This window comes from Carcharhinus amblyrhynchos, chromosome 34 (genome assembly GCF_965287045.1).
Source record: "Carcharhinus amblyrhynchos chromosome 34, sCarAmb.v2.hapA, whole genome shotgun sequence".
In the NCBI taxonomy this organism is placed as follows: Eukaryota; Metazoa; Chordata; class Chondrichthyes; order Carcharhiniformes; family Carcharhinidae; genus Carcharhinus; species Carcharhinus amblyrhynchos.
In genome coordinates, this window is record NC_137357.1 from 6525466 (window position 1) to 6547181 (window position 21716).

At 48.2% G+C, this 21716-nt stretch overlaps 1 protein-coding gene across 1 annotated transcript; it reads left to right on the forward strand.

Moving 5' to 3' along the window:
• Nucleotides 1-4052: 4052 nt before the first annotated feature.
• On the forward strand, nt 4053-21307 carry gins4 (GINS complex subunit 4 (Sld5 homolog)). The gene is made up of 8 exons (XM_080216975.1): nt 4053-4222; nt 6373-6459; nt 11834-11947; nt 14060-14157; nt 16326-16414; nt 17609-17699; nt 19641-19753; nt 21198-21307. The coding sequence occupies exons 1-7, from the start codon at nt 4115-4117 to the stop codon at nt 19735-19737; spliced, it is 684 nt and encodes a 227-aa protein (XP_080073101.1). The 5' UTR covers nt 4053-4114; the 3' UTR covers nt 19738-19753; nt 21198-21307.
• Nucleotides 21308-21716: the final 409 nt, after the last annotated feature.

Consider the following 21716-nt stretch of genomic DNA (forward strand, 5'->3'; position numbering starts at 1 on the left):
ATGGTGGGGGAGTCCAGAACTAGGGGTCATAGTTTGAGGATAAGGGGTAAACCTTTTAGAACTGAGGTGAGGAGAAATTTCTTCACCCAGAGGGTGGTGAATGTGTGGAATTCACTCCCACAGAAAGTAGTGAGGCCAAAATGTTGTGATTTCAAGAAGAAATTAGATCTAGCTCTTGGGGCTAAAGGGATCGAGGGATATGGGGGGGAAGGGGGGGTATTGAATTTGATGATCAGCCATGATCAAAAAGAATGGTGAAGCGGGCTTGAAGGGCTGAATGGCCTCCTCCTGCTTCTAGTCTCTTTTTTTCTATCTCAGATGTTGGGTTATTTATTTGACATGGTGTGATGTGCGGTCACTTTAGACCCCTGGTTCCTATGGCTGTCCATCACCGTGAACAGTGAACCCAACTTGTTTCCTGTTCTGTTGCACTGTGTCATGTGAGTTTACCTTCAAGAAAGATTTCTTTTCAAATCATGCAGCTTACAGTTTCAGTGCTGTCACTGGGGGTGGAGCTGAGCTCAGGCAACAGGGGTTTTTTTCTCCTTTGAGCTTTCAGTTTTTTAGGGAGTGTGTGTTGGAAGTAGATTAACAGCAAGCTCAGAAGCAGTCTCTCACTGTTCTTCTCTCTGTTTGGTGCTGAAACTATGATCAGTTCGCTGAAGGCGAGGCACCTTTTCCCATCCTGCCTTAAAGAAGCTGTGTATTGAGAAACAGATTTGACTACAACCTCTTCTGAGTTTCTTCAGAAGAGATTTTCAGCACTCAACCCAGGATTCCTGTAACAAGTGGGTATTAACCTTAGCTATATTGTGTTCATTTGGAGGGTTTTGTGTATCGGATGTCGGTTTTGGTTGGGACGCATTTGAGATGTTTCCTTAAGAGTTGATATATTGTCGTGGTTGTTGCATTTTTAGTTTGTAATTGTTAAAAGTTCTTGCTGAGTGTCTTACTGAATGTCAACAATATTCCGAATTAAACTTTGTTTTTGATGAAAGCTCCTTGTGGGTCAGTTGAATGACAACCAGAGTGCAACTTTTCATTCTCGCCAAATTCAACACAAAACGTTCCAGGTGAGGTGAGCTTTGTAGAACACACTGAAGTATCTGACTTGCAACAACAGTTACAAGTTTAGGTTCTGATCTTCTCATAGTCGTACGGTTCAGTAAAGGCCCTTCGTGTCTGCACTGACGATAACTCCGTTAATCCCATTTCCCAGCACTTATTCCAAACCCATGAATGTTCTGATATTTCAAGTGCGAGATCCTCCCTCGGTGTACTCGTACCAGAGTGTGGTGAGTAGGGGATTTTCACAGTAATGTCATTGCAGTGTTAATGTCAGCCGATTTGTGACGTAACTAAACTTTAAAAACTACCATAAAATCTACACTGATTCCCATTTTCCTGCGCTTGTCCCATATCTGTGAATGTTATATTTCAGATGCTCACTCAAATATTTTTTAAAGGTTGTAAGGTTTTCCGACCTTCACTCCCTTCCCAGGATTCCCATCACCCTCTGAGTGAACTTATTTATTTTCTAATCCCCTCTGAATCCCCTGCCCCTCACCCCAAAACTGTGTCCCCTCGTGGCTGACCCTCCAGCTGCTCGCCACTCGCCCTGTCCCTACCCCTCATAATCTTGTACACCTCAATCAGGTCGCCCCTCAGCCTTCTCTGCTCCAGAGAAAACAGTCCAGGCCTATCCAGTCTCTCCTCCGAATCACAGAACCCAACAGTGCAGAAAAAGGCCCTTCGGCCCATCGAGTCTGCACCAAACACCATCCCACCCAAGCTCCACCTGCAGATCCCTAAATATCCTAAGCTATCCTTGTAGCTCAAATACTCCAACCCAGGCAACAAATGGTGGAGGCGATGGCTGAATGGTATTATGATGAGACAATTAGTCCAGAAACTTAGCTAATGTTGTGGGGACCTGGGTTCGAATCCCGCCACAGCAGATGATGGAATTTGAATTCAATAAAAATCTGGAATGAAGAATCTACTGATGACCGTGAAACCATTGTTGGAAAATCCCATCAGGTTTACTGATGTCTTTCAGGGAAGGAAATCTGCTGTCCTGACCCGGTCTGGCCTCCGTGTGACTCCAGAGCCACAGCAATGTGGTTGGGTCTCAACTGCCCTTGGGAAACGAGGGATGGGCAATAAATGCTGGTCCAGCCATGTCCCAGGAATTAATAAAAAAAATCCTGGTGAATCTCCTCTGGACCCTCTCTGGTGCAATCACTTCCTCATCATAGAAACCCGACAGTACTAAAAGAGGCCATTCGACCCATCGAGTCTGCACTGACCACAATCCCACCCAGGCCCTACCCCCATATCCCTACATATTATACCCACTAATCCCTCTAGTCTCCACATCTCAGGACACTAAGGGCAATTTTTAGCATGGCCAATCAGCCTAACCCACACATCTTTGCACTGTGGGAGGAAACCAGAGCACCTGGAGGAAACCCATGCAGACATGTGGAGAATGTGCAGACTCCGCACAGACAGTGACCCAAGCTGGGAATGAAACCCAAGTCCCTGGAGCTGTGGAGCAGCAGTACGAACCACTGTGCTACTGTGCCGCCCACATTGCTCTTTTCATTGACATTGCTCTTATCATCTATGCCATGACCAATAAAAGCAAGTGATCTATATGCTTCCGTAACTATTCCGCTACTCTCTCTGTAGCTCCCTATTTTTCATTTCAACGTCTCAGAGACAAATTTCAGACGTGTGAGCTTTAGCTTGTCCCAAAAACGCAAACCTTGTTAAAATCAGCATCGATCAAAAAAGCAAGTTTTCCTATGTCCGTGCAACAAGGTGGAAGAGATGGCTTGTGAACGATAGCAAAGATATTCAATCTGACTTGTTCTAATAGATGGAATAAATGAGATGTTCAGAGAGAGGCAGCATGCCCTTACAAAGGGAGTCTAACCAAGTTGAATGTATTGAGGGAGTAACTAACATCACAGAATCCCGACAGTGCAGATGGAGGCCATTTGGCCCATTGACCCTGCACCAACAATAATCCCATCCTATCCCCTTATTGAAGCGTAGTTTCCCTACAGTGCAGGAAGCCATTTAGCCCATCAAGCCTACACCAACAATCCCACTCTATCCCTTATAGAATCATAGAATCCCTACAGTGCAGAAAGAGGCCATTTGGCCCATCGAGCCTACACCAACAATCCCATCCTATCCCATTATAGAATCCCTACAGTGCAGAATGAGGCCATTTGGCCCATTGCATCTGCACCAACAACATTCCCACCTTATCCCTGTAACACTACGTATTTACCCCAGCCAGTCTCCCTGATACTAAGGGGCAATTTTAGCATGGCCAATCTGCCTAACCCCCATATCTTTGGACTGTGGGAGGAAACTGGAGCACCCGGAGGAAACCCATGCAGACACGAGGGAAAACGTGCAGATTCCACACAGGGAATCGAACCTGGGTCCCTGGTGCCGTGAGGCAGCAGTACTAACCACTTTTTTGGGGATATTTTTCCCCACACATTTTAATTTATAATTAAAAAAGAGTTTGCATGACAAATTGATCACGATGCAATCTTTTTGCTGCGGTTAAAGAGTTCACAGATCGCGAACAGAACAAACTGGAGGCGAATGACATGAAAAGAGAGCGCTGATTGATGGAAACAAAGGGGTTTGTAAAGTGAGCCCACCATGCTGGCAAGTTGCTACCGCCTGCAAGAAAGATGGCGACATTCCATGTGGTCACAACGGTGGAGAGGGAGAGGGCAACTGGGTGACGTCAGTAGGGACAGAGCGAGGCGCGTTGATGTCAGAGGGGAGGAAGAGCGCCGACATGATTGAGAGAGCAGCACGGTGACGACAGACGCTTGCGTGGTGACGTCATAGAAGGAGAGGGGTGGCGAAGACTGTCGGGTGAGACGCGGTGCGCGGTGAAGTGACAGAAAGGGGTGGGCGCCGATTACGTCAGGAGGGAATGGTGACGTCATAGAGGGGCGGAAGGCGATGGACTGTGCGCGGTGACGTCAGGCGGGTCCCGGCGTGGTGACGCTAGACGCCGTGCGTGGCGGCGGCCCGCTGGGCGGGAAGTTTCACCTGGCCCCGGGCTTCGGGGAGAATGGCCGGGCGGGAGATGGAGGAGGAGAGCCAGCTGTTCCTGGACAGCCGGGAGGAGGAAGAGGAAGAGATACTGACCCCGGCTCAGCTCATCGCCAAACTGGAGGAGGTGAAGGACCCCGAGTGCACAGCAGGATCCCACAAGCAAGGAGTCACGTGACCCTGAATCCACCCCCCCTCCCCCGTTCTCCCCGGGATAAATAGTGGCCAAGATCCCCGGAGAGAGAAAACCCCCCCATAGGAGGCAGTCCCTGAACACCCACTGCCCTCTCCAGGGGGCTGCACCAGGGTCATTCAATACCCACTGCCCATTGGCATTGGGGGTCCCTGAATATCCACCGCTTTCCCAAGGGGGGCTGCACTGGGCACCGGGGGTCATTTGATACCCACTGCCCAGGGGGCTGGGCTGCCCATTGGGCACTGGGGGTCCCTGAACACACACTGCTCTCCCCAGGAGGCTGCACCGGGGGTCCCTCACCCACTGTCCAGGGGGCAGACTTGCCTCAAAGTCAGGTTTCAACTCTCAGGGAGAGTCGGCCAGGAGATCTGCCCAAAGCAAGACCTGAATTCACATCCTTGTGACATGGCAGTGGAAATATCCCCCCATTAGGCATGATGTTGGGGAGCATTCCATATTGCATTGTCCACTGCTCAGTAATACAACATCCTGGGGATTACCATTGACCAGAAACTCAACTGGCTCCAGCTATGTAAATACTGTGTCTCCCAGAGCAGGTCAGAGGCTGGGAATCCTGCGGAGAGTAACTCACCTCCTGATTCCCCAAAGCCTGTCCACCATCTGCAAGGCACAAGTCAGGAGTGTGATGGAATATTCCCCACTTGCCTGGATGGGTGCAGCTCCAGCAACACTCAAGAAGCTCAACACCATCCAGGACAAAGCAGCCCCGCTTGATTGGCACCCCATCCACAAACATTCACTCCCTCCACCACCGATGCTCAGTGGCAGCAGTGTACGTGTCTACATGATGCACTGCAGGAGCTCATCCTTAGACAGCACCTTCCAAACCCACGACCTCTACCATCTAGAAGGACAAGGGCAGCAGATACTTGGGAATGCAAGTTCCCCTCCAAGCCACTAACCATCCTGACTTGGAAATATTTTGGCCCTTCCTTCACTGTTGTTGGGTCAAAATCTCCAACGTCTCTCCCTGCACCTGCCTCTCTTTTTGCCACTGTTTGTGGCTGAGATCTATCCCAACATAGACTTGCTGAAAGATTTATCTGCGAGTTATGTCTCCGGAATTTTGCACACTAACATTGATTGCCTGTCCCTGGTTACTCTCTGAATGTGGTGGCGGACTCCCTTCACTCAGCCTTGGCCCCTTGCAGAGGGCACAGAGCCACCACTGAGGATCTGCCTTGAAGAATTTGAATATTTTTTTATTCATTCGTGGGACATGGGCGTCACTGCCTGGCTTGCATTTATTGCTCAGCATTAGTTGCCTGAGGGTATTTAAGAGTCTGGTAAGAAGTCTCACAACACCAGGTTAAAGTCCAACAGATTTATCTGGAATGACGAAACTTCTTACTGTGCCCACCCCAGCCCAGGCTGGCACTTCCACCTCATATTTAAGAGTCAACCACATTGCTGTGGCTCTAGGGTCACATGTAGGCCAGACCAGGAAAGGACGGCAGATTTCCTTCCCTAAAGGACATTAGTGAACCAGATGGGTTTTTCTGACAATGGTTTCATGGTCATCAGTAGATTCTTAATTCCAGATATTTTTATGGAATTCAAATTCCACCATCTGCTGTAGTGGGATTTGAATCCAGGTCCCCAGAACATGAGCTGAGTTTCTGGATGAATAGTCTCGCGATAATACCACTTCGCCATTGCCTGCCACAGATGTTTGCTGGGCAGCACGGTAGCACAGTGGTTAACACTGCTGCCTCACAGCGCCAGGGACCTGAGTTCAATCCTCGGCTTGGGTTGCTGTCTGCGTGGAGTTTTCACTTTCTTCCCGTGTCTCTGTTGGTTTCCTCCGGGTACTCTGGTTTCCTGCCACAATCTTAAAAACATGCTGGTTAGGTGCTAAATTCTCCCTCCGTGTATCCAAACAGGAGTGAGGCGACTAGGGGATTTTCACAGTAACTTCATTGCAGTGTTAATGTGAGCCGATTTGTGACACTAATGAATAAATGTTAAAAGCTGTCGGAATTTTAATTTACCCGTTAATTGCAGTTTGACCTGAGTCTGGTCCTTGTGCTGATCCACGTCTACCTTTCATCTCTCCACAGGCCTGGCTGAATGAGAAGTTTTCTCCTGACCTCCTGGAAAACAAGTCGGAGATTGTGGAGTGTGTAATGGAACAGCTGGATCACATGGTAACAACCTGGTGCTGTGCGGGTAACAACCCTGGTTTTGGAAGGATGTTATTAAACTGGAATGGGTGCAAACAAGATTTATAAGCATGTTACTGGGACGGGAAGATGTGAATTATAAGGAAAGGCTGGGTAGAAACATAGAAGATTGGAGAAGGCCTTTCGAGCCTGCTCCACCATTCATCATGATCATGGCCGATTGTCCAACTCAATAGTCTAATCCTGCTTTCTCCCCATAACCTTTGATCCCATTCGCCCCAAGTGCGATATCCAGCCACCTCTCGAATACATTCAATGTTTCGGCATCAACTACTTCCTGTGGGAATGAATTCCACAGGCTCACCGGGTGAAGAAATGTCTCCTCATCTCCGTCCTAAATGGTCTACCCCGAATCCTCAGACTGCGACCCCTGGTTCTGGACTCCCCCACCATCGGGAACATCCACCTCGCATCTACCCTGTCCATTCCTGTTAGAATTTGAAAAGTCTGTATGAGATTCCATTCCCCCCTCAACCGTGACAGGTTGGGACTTTTTTCCCCTGGAGCTCATGAGGGGTGACCGTATAGAGGTTTATAAAATCGCGAGGGGCATAGATAAGCTGAATGGCCAAGGTCTTTTCCCCAGGATAGGGGAGTCCAAAACTAGAGGGCACAGGTTTAAGGTGAGAGGGGGAAAGGGACCCGAGGGGCAAACTTTTCACTCAGAGAATGGCACATATGTGGAATGAGCTGCCAGATGAGGTGGGTACAGTGACAGCATTTAAAAGACATTTGGGCAGATTCGTGGATGGGAAAGGCTCAGAGAGGTATGGGCCAAACGCAGGCATATTAGACCAGTTCAGTTTAGGAGACCTGTTTGGCATAGATGGGTTGGGCCGAAGGACTGTTTCTATGCTGTATATCTCTATGACTCTTTAACTGTTCAAAACAGCTCCAGGGACCCAGGTTCGATTCCTGGCTTGGGTCACTGTCTGTGCGGAGTTTGCACATTCTCCCCGTGTCTACCTGGGTTTCCTCCAGGTGCTCCGGTTTCCTCCTACAGTCTTAAAGGCGTGCTGGTTAGGTGCTAAATTCTCCCTCAGTGTACCTGAACAGGTACCGGAGTGTGGCGACGAGGGGATTTTCACAGTAACTTCACTGCAGTGTTAATGTGTGTCTACTTGTGACACCAATGAATAAACTTTAAAACAGTTAGTGGTGTTACAGAACTTGAACATTGCTTGAAAGGGGGAACGTGTTGTTGAACTTTTCCCATCTTGCACTCATCAGGACAAACACAAGAATACCAAATTTCAAACAGTCGCAACGATTTATGCTACAGAATAAAGAGGTGCTGATTGGTTGGCAAGTTGACTCTGACTGAGGCATTGTCATAGGAAAAGCAATCAGTTCCCTTATAATTCAAAAAAAGTAACATGGCCTGAACAGATCCCTTTTGCTTGCAGAGAATGGGTCCCTGTGTATGAATGAAATTCACTTCCAGCAAGTGTAAATGAACCACTTTGTGAGCTCAGCAAATTCTTTTAAACTGGTTGTTTGGACAGCGATTAGCGCAGTCAGGATTGTTTGAAATTTGGTATTCCTGGCCTTGTCCTGATGAGTGTAAGATGAAAACTTTGTCGGTGTGTCTTTTATTCCAACAACATTTAAGGGCAACACAGTGGTTAGCATTGCTGCCTCACAGCGTCAGGGTCCCAGGTTCAACTCTGGCCTTGGGTGACTGTCTGGAGTTTTCATGTTCTCCCCGTGTCTGCATGGATTTCCTCATGGTGCTCCGCTTTCCTCCCATACTCCAAAGATGTGCAGATTAGATGGATTGGCCATGCTAAATTACCCCTTAGTGCACAAAGATGAGCAGGTTAGATGGATTGGCCATGCTAAATTACCCCTTAGTGCACAAAGATGAGCAGGTTAGATGGATTGGCCATGCTAAGTTGCCCCTTAGTATCCAAAGATGCACACGTTAGGTGGATTGGCCTTGCTAAGTGCATGGGGTTATGGGGATAGGGTGGACTTAAGGTCCTGGGTGGTTACTCTTTTGGCGAGTCGGTGCAGCCTTGATGGGTGGAATGGCCTCCTCCTGCACTGTAGGGATCCTGTGACAATCTGTGACGTTTCTATTCTCTCCCCTCTGTGCTAATTCTTGAACATTGTGTGGTTTGTAGGGTTGCTGTCTGGGATTCCATCCACTGGCTGATTTCCCTGTGTCCACAGGCTCTTGAACCACAGAGAATGAACAGTGCAGCAAAGTCAAGGGTTAATGCCCTATCCTGGCCAACCTCTCCCTGCAACTCAGACCCACTAGTTCTGGCAACATCCTCGGAAATCCTCACTGCACCCAGTTTATCCAAGTCTTTGCCATAACAGGCTGACCAAAACTGGACACAATACTCCCAAGTGTGGCCTCACCAGTGACTGTAATGTAATGTCCTAACTCATTGTCCTAAACGTATTTGATAAACTAACAAAGATTAATGAGAGTAATGCCGTTAATGTGTAGGTGGACTTTCGAAAGGTATTTGATTAAGCACCACATAATAGACTGGATAGCGAGTGTGAAGCTCGTGGGATTAAAGGGATGGTGGCAGTGTGGATGCAAAGTTGGCTGGGTGACAGACAAAAAGCAGAGAGCAGTACCATTGGACAGCTCTGAATAACAGCCATATCAGACTCAACTTAACTCTCCCCCCTCTACACCCATCTTAGCCGTGTAACTGTCTAAACGCTTTTTAAAAGACAAAATTGTACCTGCCTCTACTACAACCTCTGGCAGCTTGTTCCAGACACTCACCACCCTCTGTGTGAAAACAATTGCCCCTCTGGACACTTCTGTATCTCTCCCCTCTCACCTTAAACCTCTGCCTTCTAGTTTTAGACTCCTCTACCTTTGGGAAAAGATATTGACTATCTAGCTGATCGATGCCCCTCATTATTTTATAGCCCTCTATAAGATCACCCCTAAGCGGCCTCCTCTCCAGGGAAAAAAGTCCCAATCTATCCAGCCTCTTCTTATAACACAAAGCATCAAGACCTGGTAGCATCTGAGTAAATCTTTTCTGCAGTCTTTCTGGCTTAATAATATCCATTCTATAACAGGGTGACCAGAACTGTACACAGGAGTCAACGCTTAACAATGTGAATTCCAATGAGTATAGCCTCAGTCTCTCCGCATAAGTCAACCCTCTCAACTCCAGAATCAACCTAGTGAATCTCTTTGTACCCCCTCCAGTGCCAGTGTATCCTTCCTTAAGTAAGGAGACAAAAGCTGCACTCAGTACTTCCAGGTGTGGCCTCACTAGCACCTTATACAGCTGCAACATAACCTGACTGTTTTTAAACTCCATCCCTCTAGCAATGAAGGACAAAATTCCATTTGCCTTTTTAATTACCTGCTGCATCTACTAGGCTGATACCGGAGTTGAGGGGGTTGAGCTATGAGGAGAGGCTGAATAAACTGGGCTTGTACTCGTTAGAGTTTAGAAGAATGAGGGGAGATCTCATTGAGACGTATAAGATGATGAATGGGATGGATAGGATAGAGGTGGAAAGACTCTTCCCGCTCAAAAAAGACAATAGGATTAGGGGGCACAGCCTCAAGATAAAAGGGGGGCGGTTTAGAACGGAGTTGAGGAGGAACTTCTTCACTCAAAGGGTGGTGAATCTCTGGAATTCTCTGCCCGTTGAAGTGGTGGAGGCTGCCTCGCTAAATATTTTTAAGACGCGGGTTGATGGGTTTTTGATAGGAGAGGGGATTAAGGGTTATGGGGAGAGGGCGGGAAAGTGGAACTGAGCCGCGACAGATCAGCCATGATCTTATTGAATGGTGGGGCAGGCTCGAAGGGCTGGATGGCCTACTCCTGCTCCTATTTCTTATGTTCTTATCTGCAAACCTTTTTGATTCACTGGTCAGTATTGGGTTGTTAAAACTGTACACGAGGGAAGTTTGAATGTTTTTATTTGAAGTTTATTTATTAGTGTCATGAGTAGGCTTACGTTAACACCACAATGAGGTTTCTGTGAAAATCCCCTAGTCGCCACACTCTGGCGCCAGTTCAGGTAGACTGAAGGAGAATTTAGCACCTCACCAGCACGTTTTTCAGACTGTGGGGGGAAATCAGAGCACCCGGAGGAAACCCACGCAGACAGGGGAAGAATATGCAGACTCCGCACAGACAATGACCCAAGCCGGGAATCGAACCCGGGTCCCTGGTGCTGCAGGGCAACAGTGCTAATCACTGCGCTGCCATCATGCATGATCTTATGACTTGCAACGACAGATGAGTTAGCCTAGGTGAGCTATAACATAGTGCCATACACCAACCTGAATGTGTAACAAGCCACGTCGAGGTGGTGGTGTTCCCCATGTATCTGCTGCCCTTGTCCTTCTAGATGGAAGTGGTCGCGGGTTTGGAAGGTGCTGTCGAAGGATGAGTTGCTGCAGTGCATCTTGTAGATGGTACACACACTGCTGCTACTGAGTGTCGGTGGGGGAGGGAGTGAATGTTTGTGGATGGGGGGCCAATCAAGTGGGGCTGCTTTGTCCTGGATGGTGTCGAGCTTCTTGAGTGTTGTTGGGAGCTGCACCCATCCAGGCAAGTGGGGAGTATTCCATCACACTCCTGACTTGTGCCTTGTAGATGGTGGGACAGGCTTTGCGGGGAGTCAGGAGGTGAGTTACTCACCACAGTATTCCTAGCCTCTGACCTTCTCTAAGATGTGAGTTTTCAGAGAGTGGGTTTAAGCTGGTGTTAAACCTGGCCAGTAAACTGGAGCACAGGTCCAAAGCAGTATGTTTAGCAAGTGGGTAGATGTGCAGAATTGAGATCACAGTCTTGCTCTCCGCTGTTTGTCCTTGACAGAAGTTCAAAATAAGATATAGGAGCAGAATTGGGCCATTCAGCCCATCGAGTCCACTCTGCCATTCAATCATATGCTCCTCATCCCCATTTTCCTGCCTTCTCCCCAAAACCCCTCAACCCATTACCAATTAAAAAATCTCTCTAACTCCTCCTTAAACTGTCTCAGCATCCACCGCACTTTGGGATCACGAATTGCACACATCCACAACCCTTTGGGAAAAGTAGTTTCTCCTCGACTCTGTTTTAAATTTACTTCCCCTTATCCTCTGACCTCTCGTCCTAGAATGCCCCAGTAGAGGAAACATCCGCTCCATGTCTACTTTATCCAGACCTTTTATCATCTTGTAAACTTCAATTTGATCTCCCCTCGTTCTTCTAAATTCCTGTCGGCCTAAACCATTCAATCTCTCTTGGACGACAAACCCCAGGCCAACGCACAAATTTGAAACGAAATAACGGTGAGCTGCTCAGTCTGAGACCAGAGTTTCATCGTGTGTGTGTGTTAATGCGATCCACAGGAACAGAATCTACAGCGAGCGAGGAAGGGAGATCTAAAAGTCACCATTCACCGGATGGAGATGGAGAGAATCCGCTACGTTCTCAGCAGCTACTTGAGGTCACGGCTACAAAAGGTAACAGGATTCACGCTTCGGAGTCCACGAGGTGAAACCTTTCCATGCTTCCCTCACACATGGAAGCTATGCGTGCAAACCACAGGTCTGGATGAAAGCAGACCCAAATAAGAGTCACTTAATGGAATGATCTGCAGATATTGTTTGCCCATTAGAACAAGGAACATTGGAAAGGGAGGTTGATATACCATTGGTCAGAGATTAAGCTATCATTGCTTGATGATACAACGTGCACAAGTTGTAATTGGACACTATACCCTACATATGCATGAGGTAACCCGAATCAGTAACTATGAGTGGATTGAGATATAATGCTGATCTCCCTTCCTCGCTCATTGTAGGAGCTGAGTGAGAGGGATTATCATTAGAATCCCTACAATGCAAAATGAGGCCATTCAGCCCATTGAGTCTGCACCGACCACAATCCCACCCAGGCCCCTATCCCCATAACCCCATGCATTTAGCCTAGTCAGCCCCCCAACACCAAGGGGCAATTTAGCATGGCCAATCCACCTAACCTGCACATCTTTGGATTGTGGGAGGAAACAGGAGCACTTGGAGGAAACCCAAGACACGGGGAGAACATGCAGACTCCACACAGACAGTGACCCGAGGCCAGGAATCGAACCCGGGTCCCTGGCGCTGTGAGGCAGCAGCACTAACCTATGTGCCACCGTGCAGCCCCAGGGTTAGCTCAAAGTCCACCCCTCTGATTTGTAGAGTGCCTGAGCCAGTGACTGAATATTACAAGGTGAGGACGTGCAGTGAGTTGTTGCTTTGGGATGTGAATGACACTGCCGAGGCCAGATGGTGGTGAGCCGCCTTCTCGAACGGCTGCAGTACAGATCATGCGGGTGCTTTCTCTCTGTAGCAGTGCACGACAACTGAGTGTCTCATTTGGCCATCTCACAGGGCAGATGAGTCACCACATTGCTGTGGCTCTGGAGTCACATGTAGGCCAGACCAGGTGAAGACCACAGATTTCCTTCCCTAAAGGACCAGATAGAATTTGACAACAAGCTATGATAGTTAGTAATGAGACTCTCATTTTATTTCTGATTGATTATAAAATTTAAGTTCCCCCAACTATGGCAGTGGGATTTGAACTCCAATCTCTGAATCATCAACCCTGGCTTCTGAATTCTAGTCTAATAACAATACCACTCTGCTACCAACCCCCATTTTAATCAAAGTGATCTTAGAGGGCTGTCACGATATTTTTCTTCTGTAGTTAAAACTATCGTTCCCCTCAAGTCACCAGACAAAGTCACAGAGTGGTTTAAGATGATTTATTGACAACTGCAGCTACAGAAACCTGACTAAATCTTTTAAGACCAGCCAAGAGTATGAATTCAGAAATGCACAAGCAGTTATAGTGTCAAAATAAATTTGAATACAAGTAATTAGCATATATCAGTGAAAGTATAGGAGTTTTCTCTATCCACTCACAGTTATTGATTAAGGTTACATCATGCATACATCAGGGTATAGTGTCCAATTAAACTCGTGCATGTTATATTATCAAGAAATGATAGCTATATCTCTGAACAAAGATATATTGTCCTCCTTTTCCATTGTTCGTGGTGGCACAGTGGTTAGCACTGCTGCCTCACAGCGCCAGGGACCCAAGTTCGATTCCCGGCTTGGGTCACTGTCTGTGGGGAGTTTGCATGTTCTCCTCGTGTCTGTGTGGGTTTCGTCCGGGTGCTCCGGTTTCCTCCCACAGTCTGAAAGGCGTGCTGGTTAGGTGCTAAATTCTCTCTCAGTGTAACCCGAACAGGCGCCAGAGCGTGGTGACGAGGGGGATTTTCACAGTAACTTCATTGCAGTGTTAACATGAGCCTTACTTGTGACACTAATAAATAAACTTTAACTTTTAATGGGCAAAACATGAGCTGTAGCTGCACATCGTCCAATTGAATGGTCCTTGACTCTTATCTGTGTCGGCTTTAATCCAGACGTGTGCTTTTCACACAGTGTGAGACTGAGAGACAGCTTGTGGCTTATGGATTCTTAAACTTGTGTGGTTATCAACTCTTTCACCCGAGAACTTGCTTTTAAAGTATTCAGACTGAATACACAGTTTCTTTTTGTTATCCCTCGAATTTCTAGATCGAAAAGTTCTTCCCTCACATCTTGGAGAAGGAGAAATCCCGTCTTGATGCAGAGCCTTCATATTTGTCTGCGCAGGAATTCGCCTTTGCAAAAGAGTGAGTGTGATTGTGAACATCTGAGTCTGTCAGGCCTGGGTACATCTTGCCACGAGCCACATCTCTCAGGATCCCTTCGATCGGGCTTTCAGAATTGAGGTTAATAGATTTCTGTTGGTTAAGGCTTCTCAAGAATTGAGAATAGTGGGTTTGATTTGATTTATTATTGTCATGTATTAGCATGCAGTGAAAAGCATTGTTTCTTGCGCGCTATACAGACAAAGCATACCGTTCGTAGAGAAAGAAGGAGATGTAGTATTACAGTCATAGCAAGGATGTAGAGAAAGATCAACTTAATGCGAGGTAGATCCATTCAAAAGTCTGATGGCAGCAGGGAAGAAGCTGTTCTTGAATCAGTTGGTACGTGACCTCAGATTTTATACCTTTTTCCCGAAGGAAGAAGGTGGAAAAAGGTATGTCCAATGTGCTTGATTATGCTGGCTGCTTTTCTGAGGAAGTGGGAAGTGTAGACAGAGTCAGTGATGGGAGGCTGGTTTGCGTGATGGACTGGGCTAACAAAAGCACAAAGAAAATTTCAGCACAGGAACAGGCCCTTCGGCCCTCCAAGCCTGCACTGACCATGCTGGCCCGACTGAACTGAAGCCCCCTGCCCTTCCAGGGACCATATCCCTCTTTTCCCATCCTATTCATGTATTTGTCCAGACGCCCCTTCAAACTCACTATCGTATCTGCTTCCACTACCACCTCCAGCAGTGAGTTCCAGGCACCCACCACCCTCTGTTTAAAAAAAAAAATTACATTCACAACCTTTTGTAGTTTCTTGCTGTCTTGGAGCAGGCTTGAGGGGCTGAATGGCCTCCGCCTGTGAGTTAAACCTTGCGGGTCTTTCTATCAAAGCTCAGCGTGGGGTGGGTGTGCCGAGAAATCTTTGTTACGCGGGGCTGTTATCACCAGGCAGGGAAGGGTAAACCTGTGAGCTGTCAGCTGGTGAGTACTCCTGAATAAACTTCAGAGCTATTCCCACCAGCTCTTGGCTCAGCTGAAAATCAGCGGGCAGGAGGGGAGAGGTTTCGTGGGATTAGGGTTCAGGCTGGCCCTGCGCTGTTGGAAGAAGAATAGGATAGGTATCCGGAGGAGAAAATAATTAAACAGAGGAGAGTCGCGGGGAGCAGTCGTGAGGGATTGGAATTGAGGTACTCTACCAGTCCGGTAACAGTGGCTCCCTGCCCCACAGGATGGGAAGCGAGAGGCAGACAAGAGGACTGTTGGAGCTACAGCAGGTTATTGTAGGCAGAGGACGTTTACTGAGGTCTAAACAGGATTGCTGGCTCACTCTGGAACCTAACTTGCCTCAAGCTGCATGCGTTTACACAGAAACTAGAAGCAGGAGGAGGCCATTCAGCCCTTCGAGCCTGCTCCACCTTTCATTCTGATCATGGCTGATCATCAAATTTCAATATTCGATGGAGGGGGTGCAGAGGAGATTCACCAGGATGCTGCCTGGGATGGAACGTTTCAGTTATGAAGAGAGGTTGGATAGGCTTGGGTTGTTTTCTCTGGAGCAGAGAAGACTGAGGGGCGACCTGATTGAGGTGTACAAGATTATGAGGGACATGGACAGGATGGATAGGGAGCAGCTGATCCCCTTAGTTAAAGGGTTAGTTACGAGGGGACGCAAGTTAAAAGTGAGGGGTTGGAGGTTTAGGGGGGATTTGGGGAAAACCTTTTTTTACCCAGAGGGTGGTGAGGGTCTGGAATGCGCTGCCTGGGAGGGTGGTGGAGGGAGGATGCCCCACATCCTTTAAAAAGTACCTGGATGAGTCTTTGGCACATCGCAACATTCAAGGCTATGTTCCAATGGGATTTGGTGGGCAGGTCAGGGTATTTCATGTGTCGGTATAGACTCAGTGGGCCTTCTGCACTCTACTGTTCTGTGAATATCCTGATTCCTCCCCCCCCCCCCCCCCCCCCCCCCCCCGGCCCCCCCATATCCCTTTAGCCCCAAGAGCTACATCCAATTGAAATCAGACAACGTTTTGGCCTCACTACTTTCTGTGGGAGTGAATTCCACACATTCACCACCCTCTGGGTGAAGAAATTTCTCCTCACCTCAGTTCTAAAAGGTTTACCCCTTATCCTCAACTCCTTGTCGGTTGCCCCTCCTCAACTGCCTCAAAACCCTCAACTGGGCTTTTTTTGTCCTGCAGATACACGGCTAACTGTGAGACCTACCTGAAAAGCCTTGCCCTGAAGCACATGCCTCCTAACTTGCAAGCAATGGACCTCTTAAAAGCTGGTGAGTGCCTCTCAGCTGCTGGTTCTCGATCGAAGACACTTCGCTTGTGGTGACGCGCGGTGGGAATTAGTATGTTCCATGGAAATGATTTGCTTTCATGAATGACCTCCTCCATCCTCTTTTAACTCTTTCGGGATCTCCTCACTTCCAGGGAGCCTACTGAGACTCTCCCCTTCAACACGGGCGGCACAGTGGGTTAGCACTGCTGCCTCACAGTGCCAAGGACCCAGGTTCAGTTCCCAGCTTGGGGTCACTGTCTATTTGCATGTTCTCCCCGTGTCCCAAGGTGTGTAGGTTAGATGGATTGGTCATGCTAAATTGCCCCTTAGTGTCCAAAGATGTATAGGTTAGGGGGATTGGCCATGTTAAATTGTCCCTTAGTGTCCAAAGATGTGTAGGTTAGATGGATTGGCCATGTTAAATTGTCCGTTAGTGTCCAAACATGTGTAGGTTAGATGGATTGGCCATGCTAAATTGCCCCTTAGTGTCCAAAGATGTGTAGGTTAGGGGGATTGGCCATGATAAATTGCCCCTTAGTGTCCAAAGATGTGTAGGTTAGGGGGATTGGCCATGCTAAATTGTCCCTTAGTGTCCAAAGATGTGTAGGTTAGGTGGATTGGCCATGCTAAATTGCCCCTTAGTGTCCAAAGATGTGTAGGTTAGGTGGATTGGCCATGCTAAATTGCCCCTTAGTGTCCAAAGATGTGTAGGTTAGGGGGATTGGCCATGATAAATTGCCCCTTAGTGTCCAAAGATGTGTAGGTTAGGGGGATTGGCCATGCTAAATTGCCCCTTAGTGTCCAAAGATGTGTAGGTTAGGTGGATTGGCCATGCTAAATTGCCCCTTAGTGTCCAAAGATGTGTAGGTTAGGGGGATTGGCCATGATAAATTGCCCCTTAGTGTCCAAAGATGTGTAGGTTAGGGGGATTGGCCATGCTAAATTGCCCCTTAGTGTCCAAAGCTGTGTAGGTTAGGTGGATTGGCCATGCTAAATTGCCCCTTAGTGTCCAAAGATGTGCAGGTTAGGTGGATTGGCCATGCTAAATTGTCCCTTAGTGTCCAAAGATGTCTAAGATAGTCTTGTTAATGTAATAATGACAAGGTTAACCTTTGCTTCTGTGGCTGCGTCCCAGTGAGGTTTTGCGTACCTGTGTTTTTAATCAGACCTGTTGGTTTTCTCTTCCCCGGCTCAGTTCCCAAGCCCAACCTGGATTCCTTTGTCTTCCTGACGGTGAAGGAAAGGCAGGAGAATATTCTCGTGGAGCCGGAGACGGAGGACCAGAGGTAAGGCAGTGTGGGGGGGGGCGGGAAGCAGGGGGATATATTTTTGTCACCTCGTGGGCTGCGGCTTGCCGTTGGGCAGGGTTTGGTGAGGCGGGACGTAGCCTGTCACCCGCACCCTCGGAGAACCAGGGCTTGAGTTTACCGTCTCCTTCAGCAGTGCAGAGCCTGTGGGTGAGTCGGAAGATTAGGTGCTGGGGGCAGGTTTAGGAGTGGTTGCTACCTGGAAGGGGGTGATGGCTGGACACCAGTTCCTCGGCAGTGAAAATGCAGTGGAGCCCCAGCCTCAGTTTGCTCCACTTTGTATCAAACACCACTTCAGATACCCACCTCCTCCTCTCCCTCCCCCACTTCTCCTCCCCCCCCCACCCACACACACCAACACACACACACACCCACACACACACACAAGGGGAAAGAGGGAGCTCCACGTAGCTTCTGCATGACTGATTTTACATGATTTGGTGAATTTCATAAGAAAACAGAAGCAGGAGTAGGCCATTCGGCCCTTCAATGGGATGTGGGCGTCGCTGTCTGGGCCAGCGTTACTGACCTAGCCCGAATTGCCCTCAAACTGAGTCACCCCCTGGGCCATTTCAGAGGGCAGTTGAGAGTCAAACACATTGCTGTGGCTCTGGAGTCACATGTAGGCCAGACGGGGTAAGGAGGGCAGATTTCCTTACCTAAAGGATATTGGTCAACCAGATGGGGGTTTTTAACAACAGGTTTGGAATGAACAAGGATCAAAGAAAATTACAGCACAGGAACAGGCCCTTCGGCCCTCCAAGCCTGCACTGATCATGCTGCCCGACTGAACTAAAACCCTCTACCCTTCCAGGGACCATATCCCTGTATTCCCATCCTATTCATTTATTTGCCTAGACGCCTTTTAAAAGTCATTATCGTATCCGCTTCCACTATCTCCCCTGGCAGTGAGTTCCAGGCACCACCACCCTCTGTATGAAAGAACTTGCCTCGTACATCTCCTTTAAACCTGTGCCCCTCGCACCTTAAACCTGTGCCCCTGAGTAATTGACTCTTCCGCCCTGGGGAAAAAGCTTCTGACTATCCACTCTGTCCATGCCCCTCATAATCTTGTAGACTTCTGTCAGATCGCCCCCTCAACCTCCGTCGTTCCAGTGAGAACAAACCAAGTTTCTCCAACCTCTCCTCGTAGCTAATGCCCTCCGTACCAGGCAACATCTGGTAAATCTTTTCAGTACAGGTATGCAAAACCTCACTGGGCTGCAGCCACAGAAGGAAAGGTTCACCTTATCTCCAAAGCCTTCACGTCCTTCTGGTAGTGTGGTGACCAGAATTGAACACTATATTCCAAGTGCGGCCTGACTAAGGTCTGTAAAGCTGCAACGTGGCTTGCCATGGTGATTACCATTCCAAATTCGTTAATCTAACTCCAGTTAAAGCTTAAAGTTCATTTATTAGTCACAAATAGGCTTGCATTAACACTGTAATGAAGTTACTGTGAAAATCCCCCCAGTCGCCACACTCCGGTGCCCGTTTGGGTTACACTGAGGGAGAATTTAGCGTGGCCAGTCCACCTAACCAGCACATTTTTGGACTGTGGGAGGAAACTGGAGCACCTGGAGGAAACCCACACAGACACGGGGAGAATGTGGAGACTCCGCAGTGACCCAAGCTGGGAATCGAACCCAGTTCCCTGGTGTTGTGAGGCAGCAGTGCTAACCACCACGCTACCCATCCACCGCCAGCCACGGGGGTGTGGGTGGGATTGAACATGTGTCCCCGAGTCATTATCGTATCTGCTTCCACTACCTCCCCTGGCAGTACGTTCCTCGGGATTGCAAGTGAAGTGACATTATCCCATGCCCCCCCCCCCCCCCATCCCCCATCCCAATGTCTCCTCCTGTTTCCAGGGTTTGAACTGGGGTTCTCAAGTCTTCTACTTTCTGGTTTCGTCTGCAGGGAATACACCGTTGATCTGGAGGAAGGGTCCCAGCACTTGATGAAATACAGGACGATAGCGCCTCTTGTGGCCAGTGGGGCAGTACAGCTGATATAAAGGGAGACCTGGAGAGGTGAGATGAGGCGTGCCTGATGGCTGACTGTTGCAAAGTCGGGGGGAGTAATTGTAGATTGGTGTTTATCCAGTTGTAAAATTCCAGGGGAGAAAGCATTGCATGGGGATATGGTGCTTTTCCTGTGCGTCAAGAGTTTAAAAAAAAACTGCAAGGACACAGAGTACCCAAACTGAAACATTTGTGTCAAAAGGCCCAGCAGAAGTGTTACCAAGACAACAGGCTTTTGAATTTAGCCAATCAATTTGCAGTCAGCACTTAGATACCAAGAACCTATTAAATTTAAATCTGATGGTTTTGACAACCTGGCACCAATCCTTTTATAGAATAGAAACCCTATAGTGCAGAAACAGGCTATCCGGCCCATCGAGTCTGCACCGACCACAATCCCACCCAGGCCCAACCCCCCCATATCCCTCCCCGTGTCTGCATGGGTTTCCTCTGGGTGATCCAGTTTCCTCCCACAGTCCAAAGATGTGTAGGTTAGGTGGATTGGCCATGCTAAATTGCCCCTTAGTGTCCAAAGATGTGTAGGTTAGGTGGATTGGCCATGCTAAATTGTCCCTTAGTGTTGGCCATGCTGAATTGTCCCTTAGTGTCCAAAGATCTGCAGGTTAGGTGGATTGGCCATGCTGAATTGTCCCTTAGTGTCCAAAGATTTGAGGGTTAGGTGGATTGGCCATGCTAAATTGTCCCTTAGTGTCCAAAGATGTGCAGGTTAGGTGGATTGGCCATGCTAAATTGTCCCTTAGTGTCCAAAGATGTGCGGGTTAGGTGGATTGGCCATGCTAAATTGTCCCTTAGTGTCCAAAGATTTGAGGGTTAGGTGGATTGGCCATGCTAAATTGTCCCTTAGTGTCCAAAGATTTGAGGGTTAGGTGGATTGGCCATGCTAAATTGTCCCTTAGTGTCCAAAGATGTCTAGCTTTGGGGGAATTAGCGGGATAGGTGTGTGGGGTTACGGGAATAGGGCAGGATGGTGAACCTGGGGAAGAGAGTTGGTGCAGACACAGTGGGCCGAATGGCCACGTTCTACAAAAGGTCATTCATGATTTGAGTACGTTAGAAAGATGCCCTTTTTGACCTTGGCAGAGGGTAGCAGAGTTAGCAGCGAGAGACCCACAATGTTTCACTCTGCGAATAGATCAGTACCGAGTAAAGAACGATTCCCGTTGTCATTCACCAAATGGCTGTTGAAAGTGGGAAGTGAGGTGCCCCCTTGCACCACGATCAGTAAATTTTCATCACATTTGCAGTTTCTCTTTTCCTTGGTCATTTTGATGAGTTTTGTGGTGGATGTAATGTTCCCTGTATCGATAGGAAATGCAAAGTGCGCTGGGGGAGGTTCGGGGAAGAGGACTGGAATCCAGAGGGATGGGGGTTGACAGTTGTTCTGGTTCTCTTTGGCGAGGGAAAGCGAGTGACATTTTCTGTTTTCTTTCAGAGTCTGTTACCTACATGACCCTCAGGAATTGGGGCCCACGTTCTGTCCTGGGAAAATAGCCCTGTTTTTGAGTGTGCAAGAGCTAATAAAATTCTTTTGTTACTTTTGGATCCCAGCCTTTATTGTCAATCAATCAAAATCAGTCACATAAAAACTAGGAGCAGGAGTGGACCATTCGACCCCTCGAGCCTGCTCTGCCATTCAATAAGATCATGGCTGATCTTTTCGTGGACTCAGCTCCACTTCCCCGCCCGCTCACCATAACCCTTAATTCCTTTCCTGTTCAAAAATGTGTCTCTCTTTGCCTTAAAAACATTCAATGAGGGAGCCTCAACTGCTTCACTGGGCAGGGAATTCCACAGATTCACAACCCTTTGTGTGAAGAAGATCCTCCTCAACTCACTCCTAAATCTGCTCCCCCTTATTTTGAGGCTATGCCTCCCCTAGTTCTAGTTTCACCCGCCAGTGGAAATGACTTCCCTGCTTCTATCTTATCTATTCCCTTCGTAATCTCATATG

Coding starts and splice junctions, on each gene's coding strand:
- gins4 (XM_080216975.1), top strand. CDS start 4,115: ATGGCCGGGCGGGAGATGGAGGAGGAGAGCCAGCTGTTCCTGGACAGC. Junction 6,460..11,833: donor TGGAACAGCTGGATCACATG/GTAACAACCTGG, acceptor TGCGATCCACAG/GAACAGAATCTACAGCGAGC. Junction 11,948..14,059: donor TGAGGTCACGGCTACAAAAG/GTAACAGGATTC, acceptor TCGAATTTCTAG/ATCGAAAAGTTCTTCCCTCA.